This window comes from Etheostoma spectabile, chromosome 4 (assembly GCF_008692095.1).
Source record: "Etheostoma spectabile isolate EspeVRDwgs_2016 chromosome 4, UIUC_Espe_1.0, whole genome shotgun sequence".
Taxonomy (NCBI): Eukaryota; Metazoa; Chordata; class Actinopteri; order Perciformes; family Percidae; genus Etheostoma; species Etheostoma spectabile.
The window spans coordinates 27,365,363-27,385,161 of record NC_045736.1 but is presented as its reverse complement, the minus strand read 5'-3'; the positions used below and the strand labels follow the sequence as shown (position 1 = coordinate 27,385,161).

Here is a 19,799-nt window from a genome sequence, read left to right as displayed (position 1 = left end):
CACACACTCACACACTCACATTTTGACAACGTAAGCTGGGCTCACTCTCTCTATATCAAAGGCCCCACCTCGCGGGATTGACTTTTGTTCTTGGCAGCGTGAAAAAAGAGAAAATTTTATGATGTTTGTTTCCCTCTGGTTTTATTTGACTCCGGTTTTGGTGTGGGGAAGTGTGCTTGTTGCCTGTGATGTCTGTTTACAGCACTGGGAGTTGCTACTAGAGCGATGTTGTTGTTTTTTGTGTGAAATTGACAGATTGTTTGTCTATGTTGGCTATTTTTTAAACTCATCTAATTGAAAATGCAGTCATTTGCTCCAGCTGAAAGAGAAAGAAAAGAAGAAAAGATGCCTGCTTGGTATGTTGTGCTGTTCTGGTCTGCTTTTAATGTCTTACGTAGCATCTAGAGGGCATATTGGTTGGTTTTCAGAGATAGGGGGGAAGTCCTGGGTCATTCATGTTGCTATGCTACAGCAAAAATGATGCACACAGAAAGAAGGCTGCATCAATGCTGCTGGGAAAATCTCCAGGAGAAGATAAGTGTTGGCAACGTAAAGTACTTTTAATGGACTGCTGACCTCTAGTGGAGAATAAAACAAAAGACTCAGCCATAAGGCATTATACATTTAACTGTGTGGAAATGAACTGCATATAGCAGAGTTAGCATAAATTATCCTATTTACGTAAAGTCCACAGCACAAAAGCAAATTGATAAACAAATAAATATTTCAATTTATTACACTATCTCAAAGACATTGTGTCAGACATACAAGAAACAGTGGGATGTCAGATTGCTGGTCAGCATTGTGCGTTACAGAAGTATGATCCAAAATACACAGAACAATCACTACACTGTAAAAGATTTAAAAGCAAATGTGGGAATGTCATACCTAAACATATACACACATCTGCTGCTGTGTCATTTCTAAATAAATATAGTGGATGGGCAGGTTTTGATATGTCAACAGAAGAATTGGGGGAATTTAAACTCCAGAAGAGCCGGAAGAGGGACAAGTAAAAAGCCTTCTCAGAACTTTGTGGCAAAGTGTGTGCTGTATGAACAGCACAATGTTTAACTTGGGTGTCGATAGGAAGCAAGGTGTATAGTGAGAGATAAACTATTCAAATGGAATAAAGGAGTAGGCCTACACGTTATGAAGAAACGATAAAGCTTTCATATCTTTAAAACATCTTTAAAATAGAACCATCTGAAAGGAGCACAAGAAAATGCCAGCGTGACTTGAGTTGCACTCTCACTTTCCAGCAAAGATTTAAGATATAAAGTGTGAGGTGGTAGTAAATGCACAGTGTAGGTTTCAGTTTGCTCATGAACAAATGCTGCAGCTTTTCAAGACCAACATTTTATGCAGTTCATTGCCATGGGGTGCAACCTATGTCCGGTCTTTTCAACAAAGTAACATTAATTACACAGTAACACTTTAGATGAGTAATCCAGAACAATAGCTTGTTAAAAATATCACGATTACATTGAAAAGCCTTCCTCAATTATTTGACTTGAACATATCTTTACCATGCCATGTGCCATGCTACTTCAGTACACAACAAACAAATATTAATGGGACCACTACAGATGAACATTCATATCCATATTAACATTATAGACAACATATCCCTATAAGTCTTGTTTTACCATTTTTAGCAAGCTAGCTAACCAGCAGCCTAATTTAGCGTACCCTTGTAATGCCAATTAGCTTCTAATGGATAGGCTAACAAGACTTGTCTTATTTTCTCTCGCTAACAAACTGATTAGATGCCTCATCAGTTACATCTGTTAGCGGAGAAAAACAACACAGAAACTAAACGTCCAATAAATATGTTTAAGATGACAGAGTTTGGAAGCTCAGACTTCACTTAGCTATTGTTGCAATGTGACGGACCTCAAATATGGCTGGCCAAGGGGGTGCTTTAGCAGCTGAAAGCATCTTACTACCACTTTCAAGCACACAAACAGTAGGCAGTCTTTGTTTCACATGCTTTTTGGTAAGAGACACTGTTGCGACCTGGCTAAGGTTTTTTGTGCTCTTGCTGTTAGCACCAATACCATTTTAAAGTTGAGAGAGGAAGAAGAGTGGATCAGGAAGAGACTGAGCTTGACTCTTCAACATCTGTGGAGTTGTATTCGTCAGCAGACTGTGAGGGCAGGGTAGGGCCGCGGCTGGTCCAGGTTGACGTAGGTGACATTCAGACTTATGTAGTGTTCTCCCTCCAGGCTAGACAGAATGGTGAAGACAGCCGACACCAACGTAGCAAAGCTGGGCCTCAACTCTGGATCTGGGTCCCAGCACTGGAGCATTATGCTATACCTTTAAAAAAACATGGACAGAGTCTGAATCTGAGCAAGGACGGAATGGCCAACTCATTCCACTATATTATTGGCTAGCATTAAAATGAACTATAATTAATCTCACATTTATTTATCATTTTAGACATTCCTGAAAATTCCAGATGGCCAGGCAACCAGGAAACCAGGAAGTTGATCTCAACCAAGAAATAATCTGGCACAGAACACCGTAAAATGACAAATTGTTTTTTTCACATATAACATGCTATCTAGTGAGCTCTAGGTAGGTGGGTTTTGTTACCTTTGGTCATAGCCATGTTAGCTGTTTCCCCCTGTTTACAGACTTTACTTATCTCATCTAAATTCCATCAACAAAGCAAATATAAAGATATCTATCTATCTCTTTAACAACTATGTTGGTGTTGTACATGGGTTCCTAGGTAAAACTTTTTCATGAGCCCTCAGGACAAGGGGTATGAATAGTTGATTTATTCTCAATTAATCTTTAAGTTGGTAAGCAAAAGCTTCAAGTTCAATGGATTTATCATTAAAACAGCAAGAACATGTTGGCTTTTGTGTGTGTGTGTATGTGGATTTGTAAAAAAAGAAGTGTTCTTTGAGTTGTTCGGTAGACATACACATTAACTCCTAAACTGCATTGCTTAACTTTTGGAATAGAAAGTAGTGGACAATTCACAAGGTTCGTACTACTGAGTGACCATTCTAAAATCTTGTTATTACTACTTGGACTTTGTTCTTCCGTCTTGTAGTTGTGAAATCAGTGTTAGTATACTATTGTCATAGTATTACTAGATTTCATACAAAAGCCACCCTTAATTCTGTGAAGTTTTACAATTAATGTGTGCAAACTAAGCATCAACTGAGCAGCACTAAACATCAACTAACTTACAATTATTCTTTAGACTTATTCAGTGAGCAACATAATTATATTACTTCTACTACAGTACTTACAATGGGTCAGGGCAGTACTGAGGCTGGGGAAGCCTCCTGCCCTTCAGTAAGTAATGTGTTATGTCATAAGGGTCAACTTCTGGGTAGGGGCTTGCTCCTCTGGTCAGCATCTCCCACATCAGCACACCAAAGGACCACTGCATCAAGAGAGGAAAAAGTTACATGAAGTCCCAGTACACTTGAACACCCAATCAGTATGTACACTTGTTAAGAAAAGGTTAAAAAGGTATTTAATGGAGCAAATTGTGACTAACCCTGCCTTGAACACAGACAACATGGTCCCTTAGGAGGTAGGTCTAGGTCTGCTCTGACCCCTTTACCCAAAGCCATGTCTACATGCAACCCTTCATCATTTCTGTTGTCTACTGTTTGTGACCATTTCTTTTTTAACCTTGTTTTATTTAAATCATTTTAAAGGCGTAAGAGGTCAAATTATCCAGTTGTTGATAAGAAAAGTGAATCAAAGATTACAAAAAACTCAAGACAAAATAAATATAAATGTATGCAACATTAAATGTACGTTTTTTTCCTATCTTGTTGATTATTTCATGACCCCTCAAATTTACTTTGCAACCCCTTGGGAAACGGGGTCAGGGACCTCCTGATTGGGAACAACTGATGTAGAGGACAGCCAATGATAGTTTGACTAATTCCATATTTTAATTTTTAGCCATTGTTGTACATATATACTGTACTCCTCTGTCAGATTTGGCTATTTTTCTCGATCTACCTACAAGACAAACACATAATGCATTAAACATTGATTTACACTGCTAGAAACTTTGACAAGTGCCCCTCAAAACTAAAGTAGCTCTTCATTTGCTCACCACATCAGACTTGGAGGTGAATTTCTGTGTCTGCAGACTCTCGATGGCCATCCACTTGACAGGCAGCTTTGCCTTCTTGTGATCCTGAACACTATAATACTCCTTATCAAATACATCTCTGGCCATGCCAAAGTCTGCCACTTTGACTGTATACGACTCGTCCAGCCTAAAGACAGAAAAAGTAAGATTACATTTTTGTTGGAAAACATTATAACTGAGTACAGTGATGTGATAAGCTCAACCGAATGTGTACCATGAAACATTGATGTACACTAAATCAAAGTGAAATTCAGGCCTCATGGCAGTGACTGACTCACATGCAATTGCGACCTGCAAGATCTCTGTGCACAAATTTTTTCTGAGCCAAATACTCCATCCCCCTGGCAACCTGCAGCCCGAAGCCAATCAGATCCTTAACGGTGGGGTTCTAAACACATCCCACAAACACATGACAAAAACACTGATTTGAAACAGATGGGAATGTAGCATAGTTTGCTACTCAGTAAACAGATGTTTGCACAAAAATGTGATGATTAATTTGCTGTTATAATGTAGCTGTCACACCCTCTTCTCGCAGCGTATGAAGTGTCGCAAGTCCCCATGTTTCATGTACGGTAGCACCACTAGAGGGAGTCCTTCCTGTGGCAGGAGGATGCCCAGCAGAGACAGCACATTACTGTGGTGGAAACCCTTCATTATAATACCTTCCTTTAGAAACTGCTCCACCTCTTCGACATCTGTTATTCCTGATGACACACACACACACACACACACACACACACACACACACACACAAATGAAATGGAAGAAAGACACTTAAATCACAATTTTGAGAAGCTGCTTTTAAAGATAAATACTGTAGATAAAGATATATTGCTGTTACTCACTATTCAAAGACTTGACAGCACAGTGGATTTCTCTGTTGTTGTGGTCTGTGAAGTAGCCATGATAAACAGTGCCAAAATGACCTGGGGGGGAAATCACACTGGACTATTGCTGTTTCTTCCAAACAGGAGACAGCTTACACCAGGGTCCATAACTTGTTTTTTTGTTTGAGATAGAGGCAATGGAGCTCCTTACCCTTCCCTATGATTCGGTGGTGTTGCACAATAAGCATCTCAGCAGGAATAAGAACATCCTTCACCTCCTCAAGCAGCTCCGGCCTGAAACTGGTGATGGAGATCTTCTCTGAAGGCATGAGGGGCGTGAGGGTAGGATCTATGCTGCCTGCAGCGAAGCTCAGTCTGGGGAAAACCATCGACCCCACCAGCGGGGTAGAAGGACTTAAGGATACTACTGGTAAAGGTCCAGAGAGAGAGGTTTAGTAAGTAGTTATGAAGATATGTGTCAAGAAGCAATCTCTCTATGCAGTATTACAGTGCAGTATAATACGTGCTCAGCTAGAGGGTCACCTCTCCTGTAGTCCCCAATGGGCGTCAGCTCCACATTATTTGTACCAGAGCGGTTAGCACTGTGGGTCAAAACGGTCTCTACCAGGGAGGCTGAAAAACATTTCACAATACTTTTTAATCATCAACCCCAGAAGAAGAACACATGTACATCCTATGTAACATCAGGGATGTTCTAGTTAAAAGACTTGTGTAATTCACCCACCCACAGCCAGTAGCTGTTGTACAAACATTTCTGACCAAAGTCCACACAACAGAGAGGAGCCCACCTTTCTTCGTCTTCCTTAAGTGTTTCATAACAACGAAGGCCAGCACCGCCCCGGCCACCAGAGCCGCCAGAATCCCCAGAACAACGCCCACCATGTAGTGGTTGCTGACCCTCACCACTGTACCAACGTTGTGGACCTGCCCGTTGATGGAAATCTAAAAAACAGAGATCATCATACACAATGAATACCATCATCATACTTTAAAGTCATTAATCTTTTGTAAGTCTGCCCGGTAATCCAGTTGTGTGATCCACATGCGCGAAAGACGTAGAACGCAGCACGCTGTTGTATGGGTTTATCTATCTTCAAACTTAAAATAGCTTACATGACCCTAATGACATTTCTTGATGACTCTAGACACAAACAAATACCAGACACTATAGCATATTGCGTTGCGGTTAGCTGTAAACTTTTAAGCAGAAGGTAACGTTATTTCAGAGCCTCTCTTCATCCGGGCAGCTGCCTCCATCTCTCTCAGACTCACTGTGGGTCTGGTTCAGCAGATGCCTGTACCATGGATGTATAATAAGAAGGGCCCGTACCCGTCTCTGACATTTTCACCTGGCAGACGGGACAACTTGACATAGTGGAATTATTTTACCCCAGTGTGCAAAAGGAGTGGTCGACTTGGGGCCCAGACAAAAAAATTCCATATCAGTCAGGATCTAGTTGTACTTTTAGCTTTTACAATTTTGAATTCTATAATAAACTATCAAGCTACGTGTCAGCATACAGAAATGCTAATGTGTCAGAATTTCAGAATTTTGTGTGTAGAAAATGAAAAATGTGCACTTAATTTTAAAAAGGAATTTAATTATCTTAACTGGAAATATTTGAAGCTTTTTTTCTGTTGGCATAATTTTACTTTACATAGTTGCTTGACAGTTTGCATGCAAAATATACAATAAATGGTTGGTGATCACTGAACAGGCACATGTGGGACCTAGGGCTCCGTGTTGCATGCTGGATCCAGGTAAATCAGTCAGTTAATCATCATCTAAACCTCCAGCCGGATATACCTTCACTGGCAATCCCTCACTGGTGATGGTCATGTTTTTGGGGATCCTGCAGGTAATCTCATTATCCAGGACTTTGGCATCACAATCGACGCCTGCCACCGTCATAATGATGGTCATACAGGAGCTCACCAGATTCAACTTTTGATGCTGTGTACAGAGAGGTCAAATCAAGACATGAGACAAAATAACTTAAACAAATTATACAAATCCACATACAGTTGTCATTAATTCACAACCAAATCTCCTTAGAGCTATCTCTTACATGTAGTGACACTTCGTCAAACCCAGGGTACAAATTCAGCACATGTCCATCGGTTTCAAAAGGTATGGGCTCGCCGTAGGGGTGGTAAGAGAACTCTTTGTTCCAAAGTCCCAACGCTCCGTCCATGTCAAAAGAAAGCTCTCCTTCCTCAGTCTCATCCCTGGGAAACACAGGAGAGATACACTCCATCCTCGTGGGCAAGGACTTGCCTATGCACTCCTGAAACAAAACAGTGTAATCATACTTTAATGGTAGGCTCACACAGTACAATGTAAGCATATAACTTTTAATTTATTAGAATTTTTGAATCATATGACTTTGAATGAAAGAAAATAGTTTTTGAATGTAGATGTGTCTATGGTACATAATGATGAACACTGTACCCTTGTCACAGGTTTCAAATGGCTCTCATTGGGTTTAAAGCGGATGATGGTGCGGTAAACGGAATCCAGGTTCTCCCCCCCAATGACAATCTTTGACCCCCTGAAATTCAGACAAATGTGAGAAATTAGATTGTTTCACATTACAACTGATTTGGTCCAAAGAGAAAGATGAGAAAAAAATTGGAGAAAAGTTAAAGGTTTCATTGGTTTACCTGTCAAAGCTGCAGTCAGGCAGGACAGCTGTAATCATTGGGTTTTCTTTGTAGTAAAACACCTTTGTTGTGAGGACTGGAGACTTGTCGATGAAAACACTTAGAGGAACGTCCCTCACCTCTGAGATGGGCTGGGACAGACAGACGATGGAGGACACATTGCCTTTTGGCTTTGTGACTCTGTAGGGAGACAGAGATGTATAAATGACGTGCCGTAACAGGTCAACTGTTGTAGATCAGAAAGCTTTTAAAGCTTATTTATACATTATCCATGTTTAAAAATATAACATCTCTTGAGAAAAAAGTTCAGTTCTGAGTCAGTCCGTGACCTGTCTAGGAGTTAGCCTGTAGTTTTGAAATTATATAATGATAACTATTCTTCACACAGTTTGAGGTTAGTTTGATGAAAACAGATAGGGAGAGATGTGGTTCCAGACCTCTTTATAGGACAGGGCACGTCATTGAGAGTGACTTTCCTGGTCTTCCCAGCATCCAAATGAGGACCAGTCACTGTGATGAGTGTGCCGCCAACACGTGGCCCGTAGTTGGGCTGGATTTCTGTGATGTTGGGAATCTGAGGGGACAGTTTATTATAATATATATATATATAAGTATTTTGGTAATGTTTGAAAAGTGGTTCCCCAGATTAAATAGCTTAGTAAAGTTGTTTATAGCTTGTATGTTGTGATGAGGATATCCGTAGATGATAACGGCAAAGATTACCACAAATGTGAATCCTGGCATTTCTGCTTTCCCGTCAATAGAGTAGCGTCCCTCCACCTTGCCCTCATGCACCTCCACTGTAATATTAACCGGTTTGGACAGCTCAGTGGCCCCAGAGCGAATCTTACACACAAAGCTGAAGAGCAGCAGCACAAAAACACACTCAGTATGTCAGCAAAAACAAAAGTTTGTGTTGTTTTAACATGTTAGCTTTACTGCTAAAATACAGCTTTCAAGTTAAATCAATGCACTGACTCTTATGAATGTCTTTATAGAATTAGTTTGTTGGTGAATCTATTAAAGCAACACTAGATGATTTTCCCGCTTCGGTCCCCCTAGAGGTCTCATTGGAACAACAGATCCGCTACCTGATCTGGCAAACTTGCATTGTGTAGTTATAGCCGGTAGAGAGCCGCAAAGCAAATGTCGAAATCCTGTTCACCCTGTTATGAGTTGATGAACAATTGAAATGATTTTGGAATCATTATTTTAAGTTTAAAAAAAGTTATCAAGTGTTGCTTTAAAGAAGAACGACATTCTCATCAGCCTAAGATGTATTTTGTGTTAAGTGCTAATTAGCAAATGTTAGTATGCTAACACAAGATGGGGAACATGATAAAAATGAACTGATAAACATCAGCATGTTAGCATTGTTATTGTAAGAATGTTAGCATCCTGGGTGCATCACTACAGCCTCACAGAGCCCATAGTGTGGTTTTAGACATGTTACACATATTGGTTATGCGGCTTTGTGTATCATTTTCAAATTCAACACATCAGTAACAAAGTATAATAGAGCATGTCAAAATTTGGTATCAGTCCCTCAGAGTTTAGACTCATTATGTTGTAATGATGTTCAGACGTTGTAAAGTTTGATATCAAGGAGTAGCCATTATAGACCAGCAAAGTCGTGCCCTGTTTTCTCACTGTCTCGAAAGGTTTCCGGGAAAGAAATGACAAGCTTTTTATTTTATTTTTACAAGAAATTCCAAAGGGTAAAATTTCCACAACATTACTATAATAGATTGTACTTAGAGCCAGAGCACGGCCTGTATGGATACTTACTGAGTGTTGTTGCTTTTGATTGGAAGAACAGTGCAAGCAGTCTGCCCTAGTCTGACCTGGTGGGTTCTGGAAGTGATGGCAGGTCTTAAGGGGGACTGGAACTCCCACCCACACACTGTTAGCTCTGTTTGACCATCAGGAGGAGCAGTCCGTGGAAAGAACTGCGTCAATAAAGCAAAATATATAGTGCCACCTTGAAATTAAATGTTTTTTTATTAGTTGCTCATAGAACTGTTTGTATCCTGGAATACAGAACAAACCTCACCCCAGTGATCCCAGGTGGGCAGGACTCGTTCCTCCAGCGTCTGTTACACTCGCTCTCCCATGAGCACACTCCAGAGCACCAGCCACAGCCCATGAACTTTGGGGCTGTGAGACACATGGCACAAGTCAGGAAGTGTTGACAGCCTGGCCCTCTCTGGGGCACCTGGATCATCTGAAACCGAGAGAAAACTACTTTAAAAGGTCACATATTCAATCTTATGGCAGCTTCATTACCTCCGCCAAGGAGGTTACGTTTTCGGTTTGGTTTGTCCATTTGTATATAGTTGGTTTCAGCAAGATCACGAAAAAACAACAGGCCCGATTATCATGAAACTTGGTGGAAGGATGTAGCAGGGGCCAAGGAAGAGTGTGGGGCAGAGCAGATACACAAATTATTTTTCACGTTCTTTCACATTGCAAGATAGGTTTTTGTGTGGCATTCATGTGATGTCGGAATAATCACAAAAATGTGTTACCGACAGGGAAAATTCACACTGCACTAACATTGTAAGATCCAATTGGCAGAGGTCTTTGCTCTCTGAGTGTGTTTGTCTACTTCATGGTATATAAAGGCAAGGCACTGTGAGTCTCTAGAGAGAACCCCACGTTTAGGTCTTGTTTCCATGCTGCATGAGGTAAAGAGATTTGATTCATCAAATCATTGACGTAATTGTAATTTTTATTAATACTATACAAATTTCACTGACAGGCCTTATTCAGCATGTGACAGGTCAAATGGTCACATAGACAGCTCCTGGTGCAGAAAAATGTCCAGTAAATCAATCTAAATAACACAAAGTATTAGTCCTAAACTTCCACATACCCAAGTCCCATGGATTACCTATCCAGTGCCAGCTTCTCATATCCATCCCTGTTCCAAACGGCATATCAAGCTTATCGATTTGCTTTAGCCCATTATTCATTCTCAGGGTCACAGGGGTTGTACCTATTCCAGCATGCACTGGGCAGAAGGTAGAAAACACCCTGGACAGGTCTCCAGAGCATCATAGGGTCACTGACAGACAATCAGTCCCAACTCATTTGTAATTTAATTGTGACCTGTGCTGCATGTCTTTGGTCTGTGGGAGGAAAGTTCACCCCAAGAGCTTCCTGCCATCAGATGACAGTAATATCAACATAGCCATTATACATGTTTATATTTACTCGTATTTTATATGACTGCACTCTTACCTTGTCTCCAACCACAAAGAGAAGATACTCTGATGAGTAAACAGCGGCAATGGACGAGACCCTCTGATTCTCTACCAAAGAGTAATTGGCAAAGATAATAGGGCTGGATCTTGTCAATACAAGCTGCCAACACAGACACAAAATAGGATTATCAGTAATGGATCATGTACAATGGTAATGATGAAGATAAATACCAAAAATAGCTGATTCAAATCATAATGTATACCTGCAGCAGGCGTCCAGTAGAGGTGCCAATATGGGCTACGGTCTTGTTCTCTATAGTTGTGACCAGCAAAGCTGTGAGCAGAACATCTGTCATCTGCCTGTTGAAGAGGTCCACTCTGTAGTAGGGCTTTGACACCATAGTAGGATGATCTCTGCATGTGGCGTTGTTCTCCATGCTCTAGTACAAAGACCACAGGTAGCAGAGGACATGAAAATGAGACAATAGGGATGATAACATCCTCAACATTAAAGCGTAACTCTTGCCAAAATGCAACCTAGGGTCTTTTTGTGAATGTACCCAAAAGTCAAACTTTCGTTTAAAAGCATATTTAGGACAGAAACGCCACATTTACCGTATTCTTGTTTTCGGTCAAACAGGAGAGCAAGGGGCACTACTATGATAGCATCAAAATCAACATTTTTAAAACACAAAGAAGGCTCAACACAACATGAAACTTTGCTCAAAGTATCACCATGGGCTCCACACATGAATTTGAGCACTAAGAACATTGTTTGTGCACACAGAGTTTAATAAAATGAAAGGTTTTGAACGACTTACTTTAGCAGTTGTTTACTTTATCTACACAAACAACATTTCTATTGACTGAAGTCATTCGCTAGACCCAAGATAAGCATGAAAAAATTGTTTAGAAGTCAGTTTCCTGAATCCTAAACCTTAAATACCACTGACAAAGATAAAAAAAACATTTTAGAGTAATATGTTAGGACATATACTGCAAATGTCGAGATACTTCCCAGGATTAACACACTTAAAATGGCATTGAGGAAAAAGTGTAAACAAGAACATATATGTTATATTGGCATATACTATGCCAAACTAAAAAAAGTTTTCCTATTTCAATAAGAGCCAAAAGGTCAAAAGTTGGCTGTGATCATCAGAAATGCATACTCATATTGAAAAACATTCAATCTAATGAACTTTCACTATCTAAAAAAATTGATGATGTACTAAAAAGCAGAAAAGCACAGCATTTGTAAAGTTCAGATGACTTTGTTGGCACAAAAGATGTTTTGATTTGATGAGAAATGGAAGAATCACGATTCCAGATTGTTGGCCAGTCCCGTTGGCAGGTTACTCAACATTCAGACAAGCAGCCAAAGTCAACACAACAGAAAAAGTTCACGGGTCAAGTAGAAAGTGTTCCTCTGAAGACAAATAGAAGAAAGACTATACAAAAGAGAACATTCCAAACTAACTCTATGAAATTTTTTATTTAAACCTCTTCTAAAAATCCGTACACTGTGAATCTAACAAATCAAAACTAATTAAAGCTGCAAGCAGCAATGGACCAGCCCTCACTCCTCAGCACGCCATGGGGTTACTGGCTGGTGCTACTCCTTGCGACCGTGCATTTGCGCGGCACTCAGACATCGCAAATCATCACCAATGAAGAGGTAACTCTCTGCTGAGTTCAATGATATCTCACACAAGACTCTAAGTAATTCAGTTCATTAGCTGTAAAAAGGGGCGTAGCTAAAGCATAGGGGGCGGGCCAAACCATGACCAATAAAGAAGGAAGTCTCTGCTGAGTTCAATGATACCTCACACAAGGGTCTACATTAAATGGGTTATTAGTTATAAAGGGGCGTGGCTACAGCATAGGGGCGTGTCCAACATCACCAATAAAGAAGGAACTCTCTGCTGAGTTCAATGATACCTCACACAAGACTCTACATGTCATGCTCACAGAGAGATGGACCTACATTGCACAACTAAAGTAATGAAGTTCAATGGTTTTATTAGCAAAGCTAAGCAACAGCGTCCAATAGTCGGCAGGCAAAGAGAAATCATGGAAAACAGGCAATGGTCAAAATCCAACTCACGGGCAACAGTATCCAAAACGTCAAGCAGAAGGAGAAGTCCAAAAACAGGCAATGGTCAAAAAACCCGGGAATCACAAAATAAGAGGAACACAAGGAATACAAAAACCGTGACACTACCTTAACAGTTCAAATGTTGGGTGGGTCTTACGAGTTATCAACAACTCATAAGTCGTCGAGGACTTGTGGGTTCTTTGTATATCCCATGATCTGCGAGCTTCTGGCTCTGTGGTCAGGGTCAAAAAGTTCCTATAACCTATCTTGGACTGTCTCTCTGCTCACTCAGTTGCTTCAGTTGACTTGTGGAGATGTGGTTGTTTACGAAATAGTACGTTATAAAGATTTTTGCAGCTAAGATGGCTAGGACTAGTGGTTGCTAATGTTGCAAACCATTACGGGCGTAAGGGGATCATGGTATTGTTAGACGACCTAATTGGCCACCTGCGCCTTGACCCATCACTGCACAAGATGCAAATGCTGACCATATCTTCCTCTCTACAATCAAACCTGGCCTAGTGGAAACCCCCCATGTTCTATTGTTGGGGGTTCCCTTTGGGAGGGTGACGTCACATGTAACACGTTACCCTCTCACAACAAGCAGAAATTAGAACCCACTCTCGTTCAGATGCTGTGGAACAGATTGGGAAGGCAAAAGAGGATCAGATCAGAGTATGCACAGTGCATACTGTGTGTCTCCATGAAGGTGCAAGACTGTTCTCGCTTGTCCCCCTGTCCCCCTGACTTCTCGTCTCCTGACTCACATTCAGGAAGAGAACCTGGCGGCCATTCTAGTGGCACTAGCCAGGAGAGTGAGTGATTTATGCACGCTGTCGGCCTCCATGTCCTGCTTTTCTATTAAAGAGGACGGGAGCGCAACTACTTTACAGCCAACTCCTTTATCCATGCTGACTGTAAAAACAAACTATTCTTGGCCGAGAATTTTTTACCTTGAGGGTTTCTTCCTTCCGCCTCATAACACAGAACTGGAATAGCGTCTCACCGAGTCAGCCCAGTGTGTGTTATCTCAATATGTTTTGCGAACGGCAGACATCAGGCGGAGCAGCTGTTCGTCCACTATGTAACACTAACGAGGCTCTTTCGAAACAACGGCTATCTCACCGGCTGTGTGAGGTTACCACCCATCTTTTTAGTGTAAAGGGAGTGGCATCCACGCCAAAGAGAGCGTTATCAGAACCCACAGCCCTCCTCAGAGGTATGACAGTGGCTGACATCTGTTCAACGGTGTCATAGGTATCTCTGTGCCTTTTTTCAACCACTTCTATTGCTGAATGTGTCTCCATGATTCACTCGGTCTCATCCACACTTAACAACATGTGATGCGCTATTAGATGTGGTATGCCATAATTATGGAGCACCTTCAGAATCCATTCAGCAGGTCCTCACGACAAGCAGGCCAGTCATGGGGATAGCCTATCAGGTTTTTAAGCAAACAACATAATTTTGTTACACACAAAAACCTGTAGGCTATAGTGTGAGAAGGAAGAGGAGCTAGTCTATGCTATCTGCTTGTGGATTTTGGTGTCACAGGTGGTGTTGACAACATCAGGTTCTCCCTTAACCCAATAGCAACAGCTCTTAGAGGTGTTTATTGCAAGTAATATTGTTATTGCGATATTCATTCATGTTGTCGCGTATTTTCCTCATATCGTGCAGTTTTACTCTACATAGTGAATCAGACAGACACAACTGAATTTACCTTTGTTCTTCACTTGTCTGTCTCTTTAAAACAGTATATTTAAGAAAATAAAACAGGAACTCTGAGATCATATTAATCACCTGGAATTGTTGTGTTAGTGGACTGATGGGCTCACCTCATGAGGACAGCTCTCACAGGGCTGGAAATGGCAAAGGCCTCTGGAGAGTTGCTCTGGTCCAGACTCGCAGCAGTCATCCACCCCGTCTACGATTGCTTTGTTCACGTTGTCCATTGGGAAAGCGCACAGGGCCGAGTCGTGCTCCGTGACCCCGTTGTCATCAGTAACAGCAAAAACCCCATACAGGATGTCATCCTTCTCCTCCGCCCCTAACTCCTCTGCCAGCTCCCTGCCTGCCTTGCCAAAATGGGCTGCCTGAACCACATTGTACACCACATCCTTATAGGGCTCACTGGCTACGTTCCTCCTCCGCCGTTTTGGTTCAAAGCGACACTCCAGGATTACCTCACGATACCTCTTCATCTCCCATTCATTCCGTGGGAGACGGCCTAAGCGAGTTTGAAACGGAGATGAGTCCTGATCTGGGCTCTCTCTTTGAACTGAAAGGAAGTAGACAAACTCCTGAGTGAAAAAGCTATAGACATATTCAATATGGTATGTCCTCCGCAAGCCTGGAAGGACAGTCAGGCCACGCACATCACTGTAGAAACCATCTTCGGTGGCTAGTGGTCGACGCACTGATATGGACTTCCTTCCAAAACGCTGGGTCACACTGTCATTCACTGTGGAGGCAACAAAGAAGTAGACAGTCTGACCCTCTTCGACCATGGTGACTTTAGTACCAAGAGGGCTAGCCACACAGTCAGGGCAGTAGGCAGCAGAGTTTGAAGCCTTTCTAAACAAACACTTAGAAAGGGAGGGCGACTGTCCATTTGAGTTAAGTTGGTGGAAATAGCATACACCATACTGAGAACTTCCACAAGAGTATAAATACATAAAAAGGGTATCTAACAGTAAGACCTGATTGTTTGTGTCCTCCAGGAAGTCAGGATCCTTGTCAATGTTGCACAAATCGCATATCTGACACTCTGGGCTTCCCACCGGCCCAGTGCGAAGCTCCCACACCTTCTCCAAGCTTCTGTTGACAGTTTCGATCACATTCTGAGAGGCAACATACACCTCCTGGTAAAGCGAGTTGTTGACTATGTTCTGAATTGGGCCCCGGGCCTGGAAAAAGGGCATGGTGTAAACAACAGAGAAGTTGACAGGGCTGGGGGCAAGTGAGGGACAGTTGGCCAAGGCAAAGGCCAGCAGAGTCTGGACACAGATACATGTCCCCCACTTTGTGGTACAGTGGACCATCTCCACTCCGGGGTGCACGAGAGGCTGCAGCACCGACAACGTGGGGTTACCTCCAACTCTGATGTCGGCACAAAAGCATCCTTGACACCAACCACTGATACCTGAGTTAAGAGAGTGGAGAAAGTAATTAAATCATTTACTACAGCACAATAATGGCTGAAACCACAGCATACAAAATGTATTCTTGACCCTGAAAATTGTTTGAATAAAAAACTCCCGAAAAGTATTATTTTCTTTTTTGCTGAACGTTAGGCAAGAATTTTGATCCCACTCTTAGAGTCCAGTCCAGTAGCTTTTTTTCCAGGTAAATGGACACAATTTGCAAACAATTTGCAATCATAGACATATTTACACACACTTTTTTACCCTTACTCGATCTTCAACACTATGAAATGATCAGTTGCCACAGCAAAAATATTGTTCTGTGGCAACGGTGCTATGTGGGAGTGTGCATTACTTGTACTGATGAAAGTGAAAATCAGTGTATGTCTGCTTTATAATGATCCTAACAGATCTGATGTGATAATCAAAACAATCATCTCGGATGAGCCAGATGATGATAAAAGTGGTTATAAAGATAAAAGCTTCCTCTGACTCACCACAAACACTGAGAGGAAATGTTTACATAATCAAACAGAGAGCTGTGTTGCTAGTGCTCAGTATTGTAGACAGTGGATACAACTATATTCATTGTGACTTCCAGCGCCAGTTGTTTATATCTGTCTGGTCGTGTGTACTCTGGTTAATCTAAGATCCCATCTGTTCTTCTCCCATTATGAGTCATGTTCTTTTACTCAGGATGTAACAAGATAATGCACCGAATTTGTTAACAAAAATTGAGGTTTTTTTTTTCGTGGCTCATCTTCATCTGTCTCCAAACAACAACTAACAAAGTGTTTCAAACTCTGAGCCTGGTCTTCATTCTGAGCAGACGTTGTTGGGTGGATCATTAACTAGACACATCGCTGTAAGGCTGTATTCAAGAACCCTGGCCTCTCTACTTTGCATTCCTGTCACAACCTCTACGTGCCTTTCAGGGGGAAAGATGTGCTCGGACTGATGGTCATAAAACCACGGACTGATGGTCATAAGACCATGTGCCTTTTTAAGCCCCAGGTGAAGAAGAAACGGCTGGTCTGCTCGTGCTTGAGAATTTCATCAACTCTGGTTGTTTTATTTAGCTGCAGAGAAACTCAATTTTGACCAAAATTATTTCAAAAAAGCCCTTATTCTTGCTATAAGCAGTGGTACAGTAAGGCTCCAAGTCAAGTTCTTACATCAATAATTCATAGAATCGCAGTACAGTTGTGTTACATTTTAACATTTGCAGCTCCATGTGAAACTGAGGTTAAGGTGAGAGGACATGGGTATACATAGTAATGACACTGATTGTCTTTCTACATGTTCATGGTTAATAAAGCAAATGGTTGAAATTGAGTTTCCATTCATTGTACTATAGTGCTATTTACAGGCCAGCCAGCATGAAGGCTGCATCAGCGTCTGACTGCAAGTCCCTCACAGGTGAATCAAAGATGCAGTCACTCTAGTGAGAACACCACCTCCATTGGCTCTGTTAGTCAGACAATATCAATCCACATTTGAAGAAACATTATAAAATGTTGATAAATTAAAAAACTATCTTATTAAATATCAATGTATTAAACCATGTCTTAATGTCATAATGAAATTACCTATTTCAATTTGTAAATATACAATGCAAAGTTTCTTCACTATCATTTACTTACAACAATGAGCTGTGAGACTACAGTGAGGGCAGTGTTGGGCAAGTTACTTCCAAAGTGTAACATGTTATAGATTACAAGGTACTGTCATTTGATAGTAATTAGTTATATTACAATATTGTCAACTATATATTGGAGTACACAGTATTGTATTTTATTTAAACTTGTTTTAGTCTCACATATTATTTTTTTGAAATATTGAAAAGTGTTTCTCTCAAAAAACAATTTCTGTGATAAAAGGCTTTTTCACCAGCAGTGTGATAACTTTTTGTCTCAGACATTTTTTTTTTCACTCAGATCACTTATTTTATCGCATGTAATAAAGAAACAAATCTAGCTCCACAGACAGAACCTCGCTTCAACGCAGCGTAACTCCTGAAAATAATATCCATCTCTCCGATGTGTCCGTCTCTACAGGTATCTCAACCATCGAACACAGCAACAGTAAAGAATACTCACGGCTTTTTTTCCTGTGAAGAAATATTTTGCGTGTTGTGAAATTCTTTTTAAAAAAAAGCATCACTCATTAGTGACTCGGGTTACTGAGATTTTAAGGAGTAGAATATTACCGAAATGTTATTACTAATGCGTTGTATGATTTCGTTACGGCAAAAAGGAATACATTACTGTAATTGCGTTACTTTTTGTGACGCGTTACTCCCAACACTGAGTGAGAGGGATGCAGATATTGGATTCAACAGCTTTGTATCAATGCCTGGTGGCAGTTAATTAAAGTTTAAAAAAAAAGAAGAAAAAAAAAATCTCTCTTTTTATTCATCACCGGGGATTTGAAAAGGCAATCTGCTGTGCAAACAATCAATATTCAAAACATACTGAGTACTGAACCCCACGCGTGTATTGATTCAGTGGCAGGAAATCAGCATCCTGAACCATGCAGTCCAGAACCACCAAAGGTCCAACAGTGTCGCTCGGCATTTCCTTTATTTTGAAACGTTCATAAAAGGATGATTTGTCTGAGTTTATTCTTCAAAAACAATGTAAGATTATTCCGATGGTCAAGTTAATATGGTAACCAAATCAATCCTGCCGCTAAAATTATGTTCTTATCCCTGTTTCATGTGTTTGGTAGTGTGCATTTTTTTGAATCTTATCTCCATGTCCGTACTCCTGTCCTAAGGCATTCTGGCTCCATTGTAAAATGGTATTTAGAGCTGCACACAACTCTGGGCTGGCACTATGGTCTTTAACACATACTGCACTTATAAATTAATCCAGTGTCCCAAGTGTAAATTGTGATATTTCATAGTATCACTCTCAAATAGTAGTAAATGAAACAGGTGTATGGAGCTGTTTCCCCGTCGAGATCTGTTGTCGTGAAGCCTGTCAATGCCCCCTTCAGCACACCTTTTCCACTCATCATCACACACACACACACACACACACACACACACACACACACACACACACACACACACACACACACACACACACACACACACACACACACACAAACATGCTAGAGTTCCAACACCCCAGCCTACTTTAGAATTCTTGTTAAAACACTAAGATATATACTTACTCATATAAGTGGCAATGAATTTAACACGCTTCATGAAATAACTTACCTGCAATGGCTGCATGTTTGCTATGATTGTCTGAACAATCGCCTAAAGGGACATTTAGCGGTTGGCTAGTTCTATTTTGTTTCAAAATATCTCTGGTACACACAGCTGTGGATGTTCAGAAACGCTCACCTGTGCAGGTCCTCTCCGGGGAAGCAGCCACACCCAGGTTGTGTCCTTAACTGACTTTAGAATAGCGCAGGGATGCTTGGTCTTTGCTCGGGTAGATTCAAGATTACACCATTAGATTGTTTGGATTTTTTTTGTGTGAAGTAACCTGATCGCAAAGCGCCGGGACCATTGACTTTAATACAGTCTATGGCTATGACATGTAAAGTGTGTTGGTTTTCAGATTTAACTTCGGTCCTCTTTACCTCAGTAGTGCTCCAGCTCGCCCCTCCCCTTTCCAGTAGCCTCAGACTGACACTATCTGTCTGGCAACCAATTCTGGATTAGCTGCTGTCCATTTAACC

At 41.1% G+C, this 19,799-nt stretch overlaps 1 protein-coding gene across 3 annotated transcripts; it reads right to left on the bottom strand.

Annotated features, from left to right (window-relative positions):
- Positions 1-710: 710 nt before the first annotated feature.
- Positions 711-19,669, bottom strand: mst1rb (macrophage stimulating 1 receptor b). Of its 3 annotated transcripts, none has more exons than XR_004331510.1 (21): positions 14,796-16,001; positions 11,123-11,299; positions 10,897-11,019; positions 9,707-9,877; positions 9,442-9,602; positions 8,377-8,512; positions 8,091-8,227; positions 7,654-7,833; positions 7,442-7,541; positions 7,059-7,277; positions 6,797-6,943; positions 5,778-5,931; positions 5,512-5,601; positions 5,180-5,395; positions 4,987-5,067; positions 4,664-4,845; positions 4,417-4,526; positions 4,100-4,265; positions 3,273-3,409; positions 1,582-2,322; positions 711-1,548 (listed from the first exon to the last, which is right to left on the bottom strand). XR_004331510.1 is itself a non-coding variant. In XM_032512609.1 (21 exons), the coding sequence occupies exons 2-21, from the start codon at positions 15,999-16,001 to the stop codon at positions 2,142-2,144; spliced, it is 4,074 nt and encodes a 1,357-aa protein (XP_032368500.1). In that variant the 5' UTR covers positions 16,002-16,102; positions 19,459-19,669; the 3' UTR covers positions 711-2,141. The 3 variants fall into 3 exon arrangements, 2 of the variants coding, with proteins under 2 accessions (XP_032368500.1, XP_032368501.1); XM_032512609.1 differs by adding an exon at positions 19,459-19,669 and having other exon boundaries at positions 711-2,322; positions 14,796-16,102; XM_032512610.1 differs by adding an exon at positions 19,459-19,669 and having other exon boundaries at positions 711-2,322; positions 5,180-5,392; positions 14,796-16,102.
- Between the last annotated feature and the right edge of the window lie 130 nt (positions 19,670-19,799).

Coding starts and splice junctions, on each gene's coding strand:
- mst1rb (XM_032512609.1), bottom strand. CDS start 16,001: ATGGTCCACTGTACCACAAAGTGGGGGACATGTATCTGTGTCCAGACT. Junction 7,834..8,090: donor GTGCCCTGTCCTATAAAGAG/GTCTGGAACCAC, acceptor GTCTCCCTACAG/AGTCACAAAGCCAAAAGGCA. Junction 6,944..7,058: donor TTGACGAAGTGTCACTACAT/GTAAGAGATAGC, acceptor CTCTGTACACAG/CATCAAAAGTTGAATCTGGT.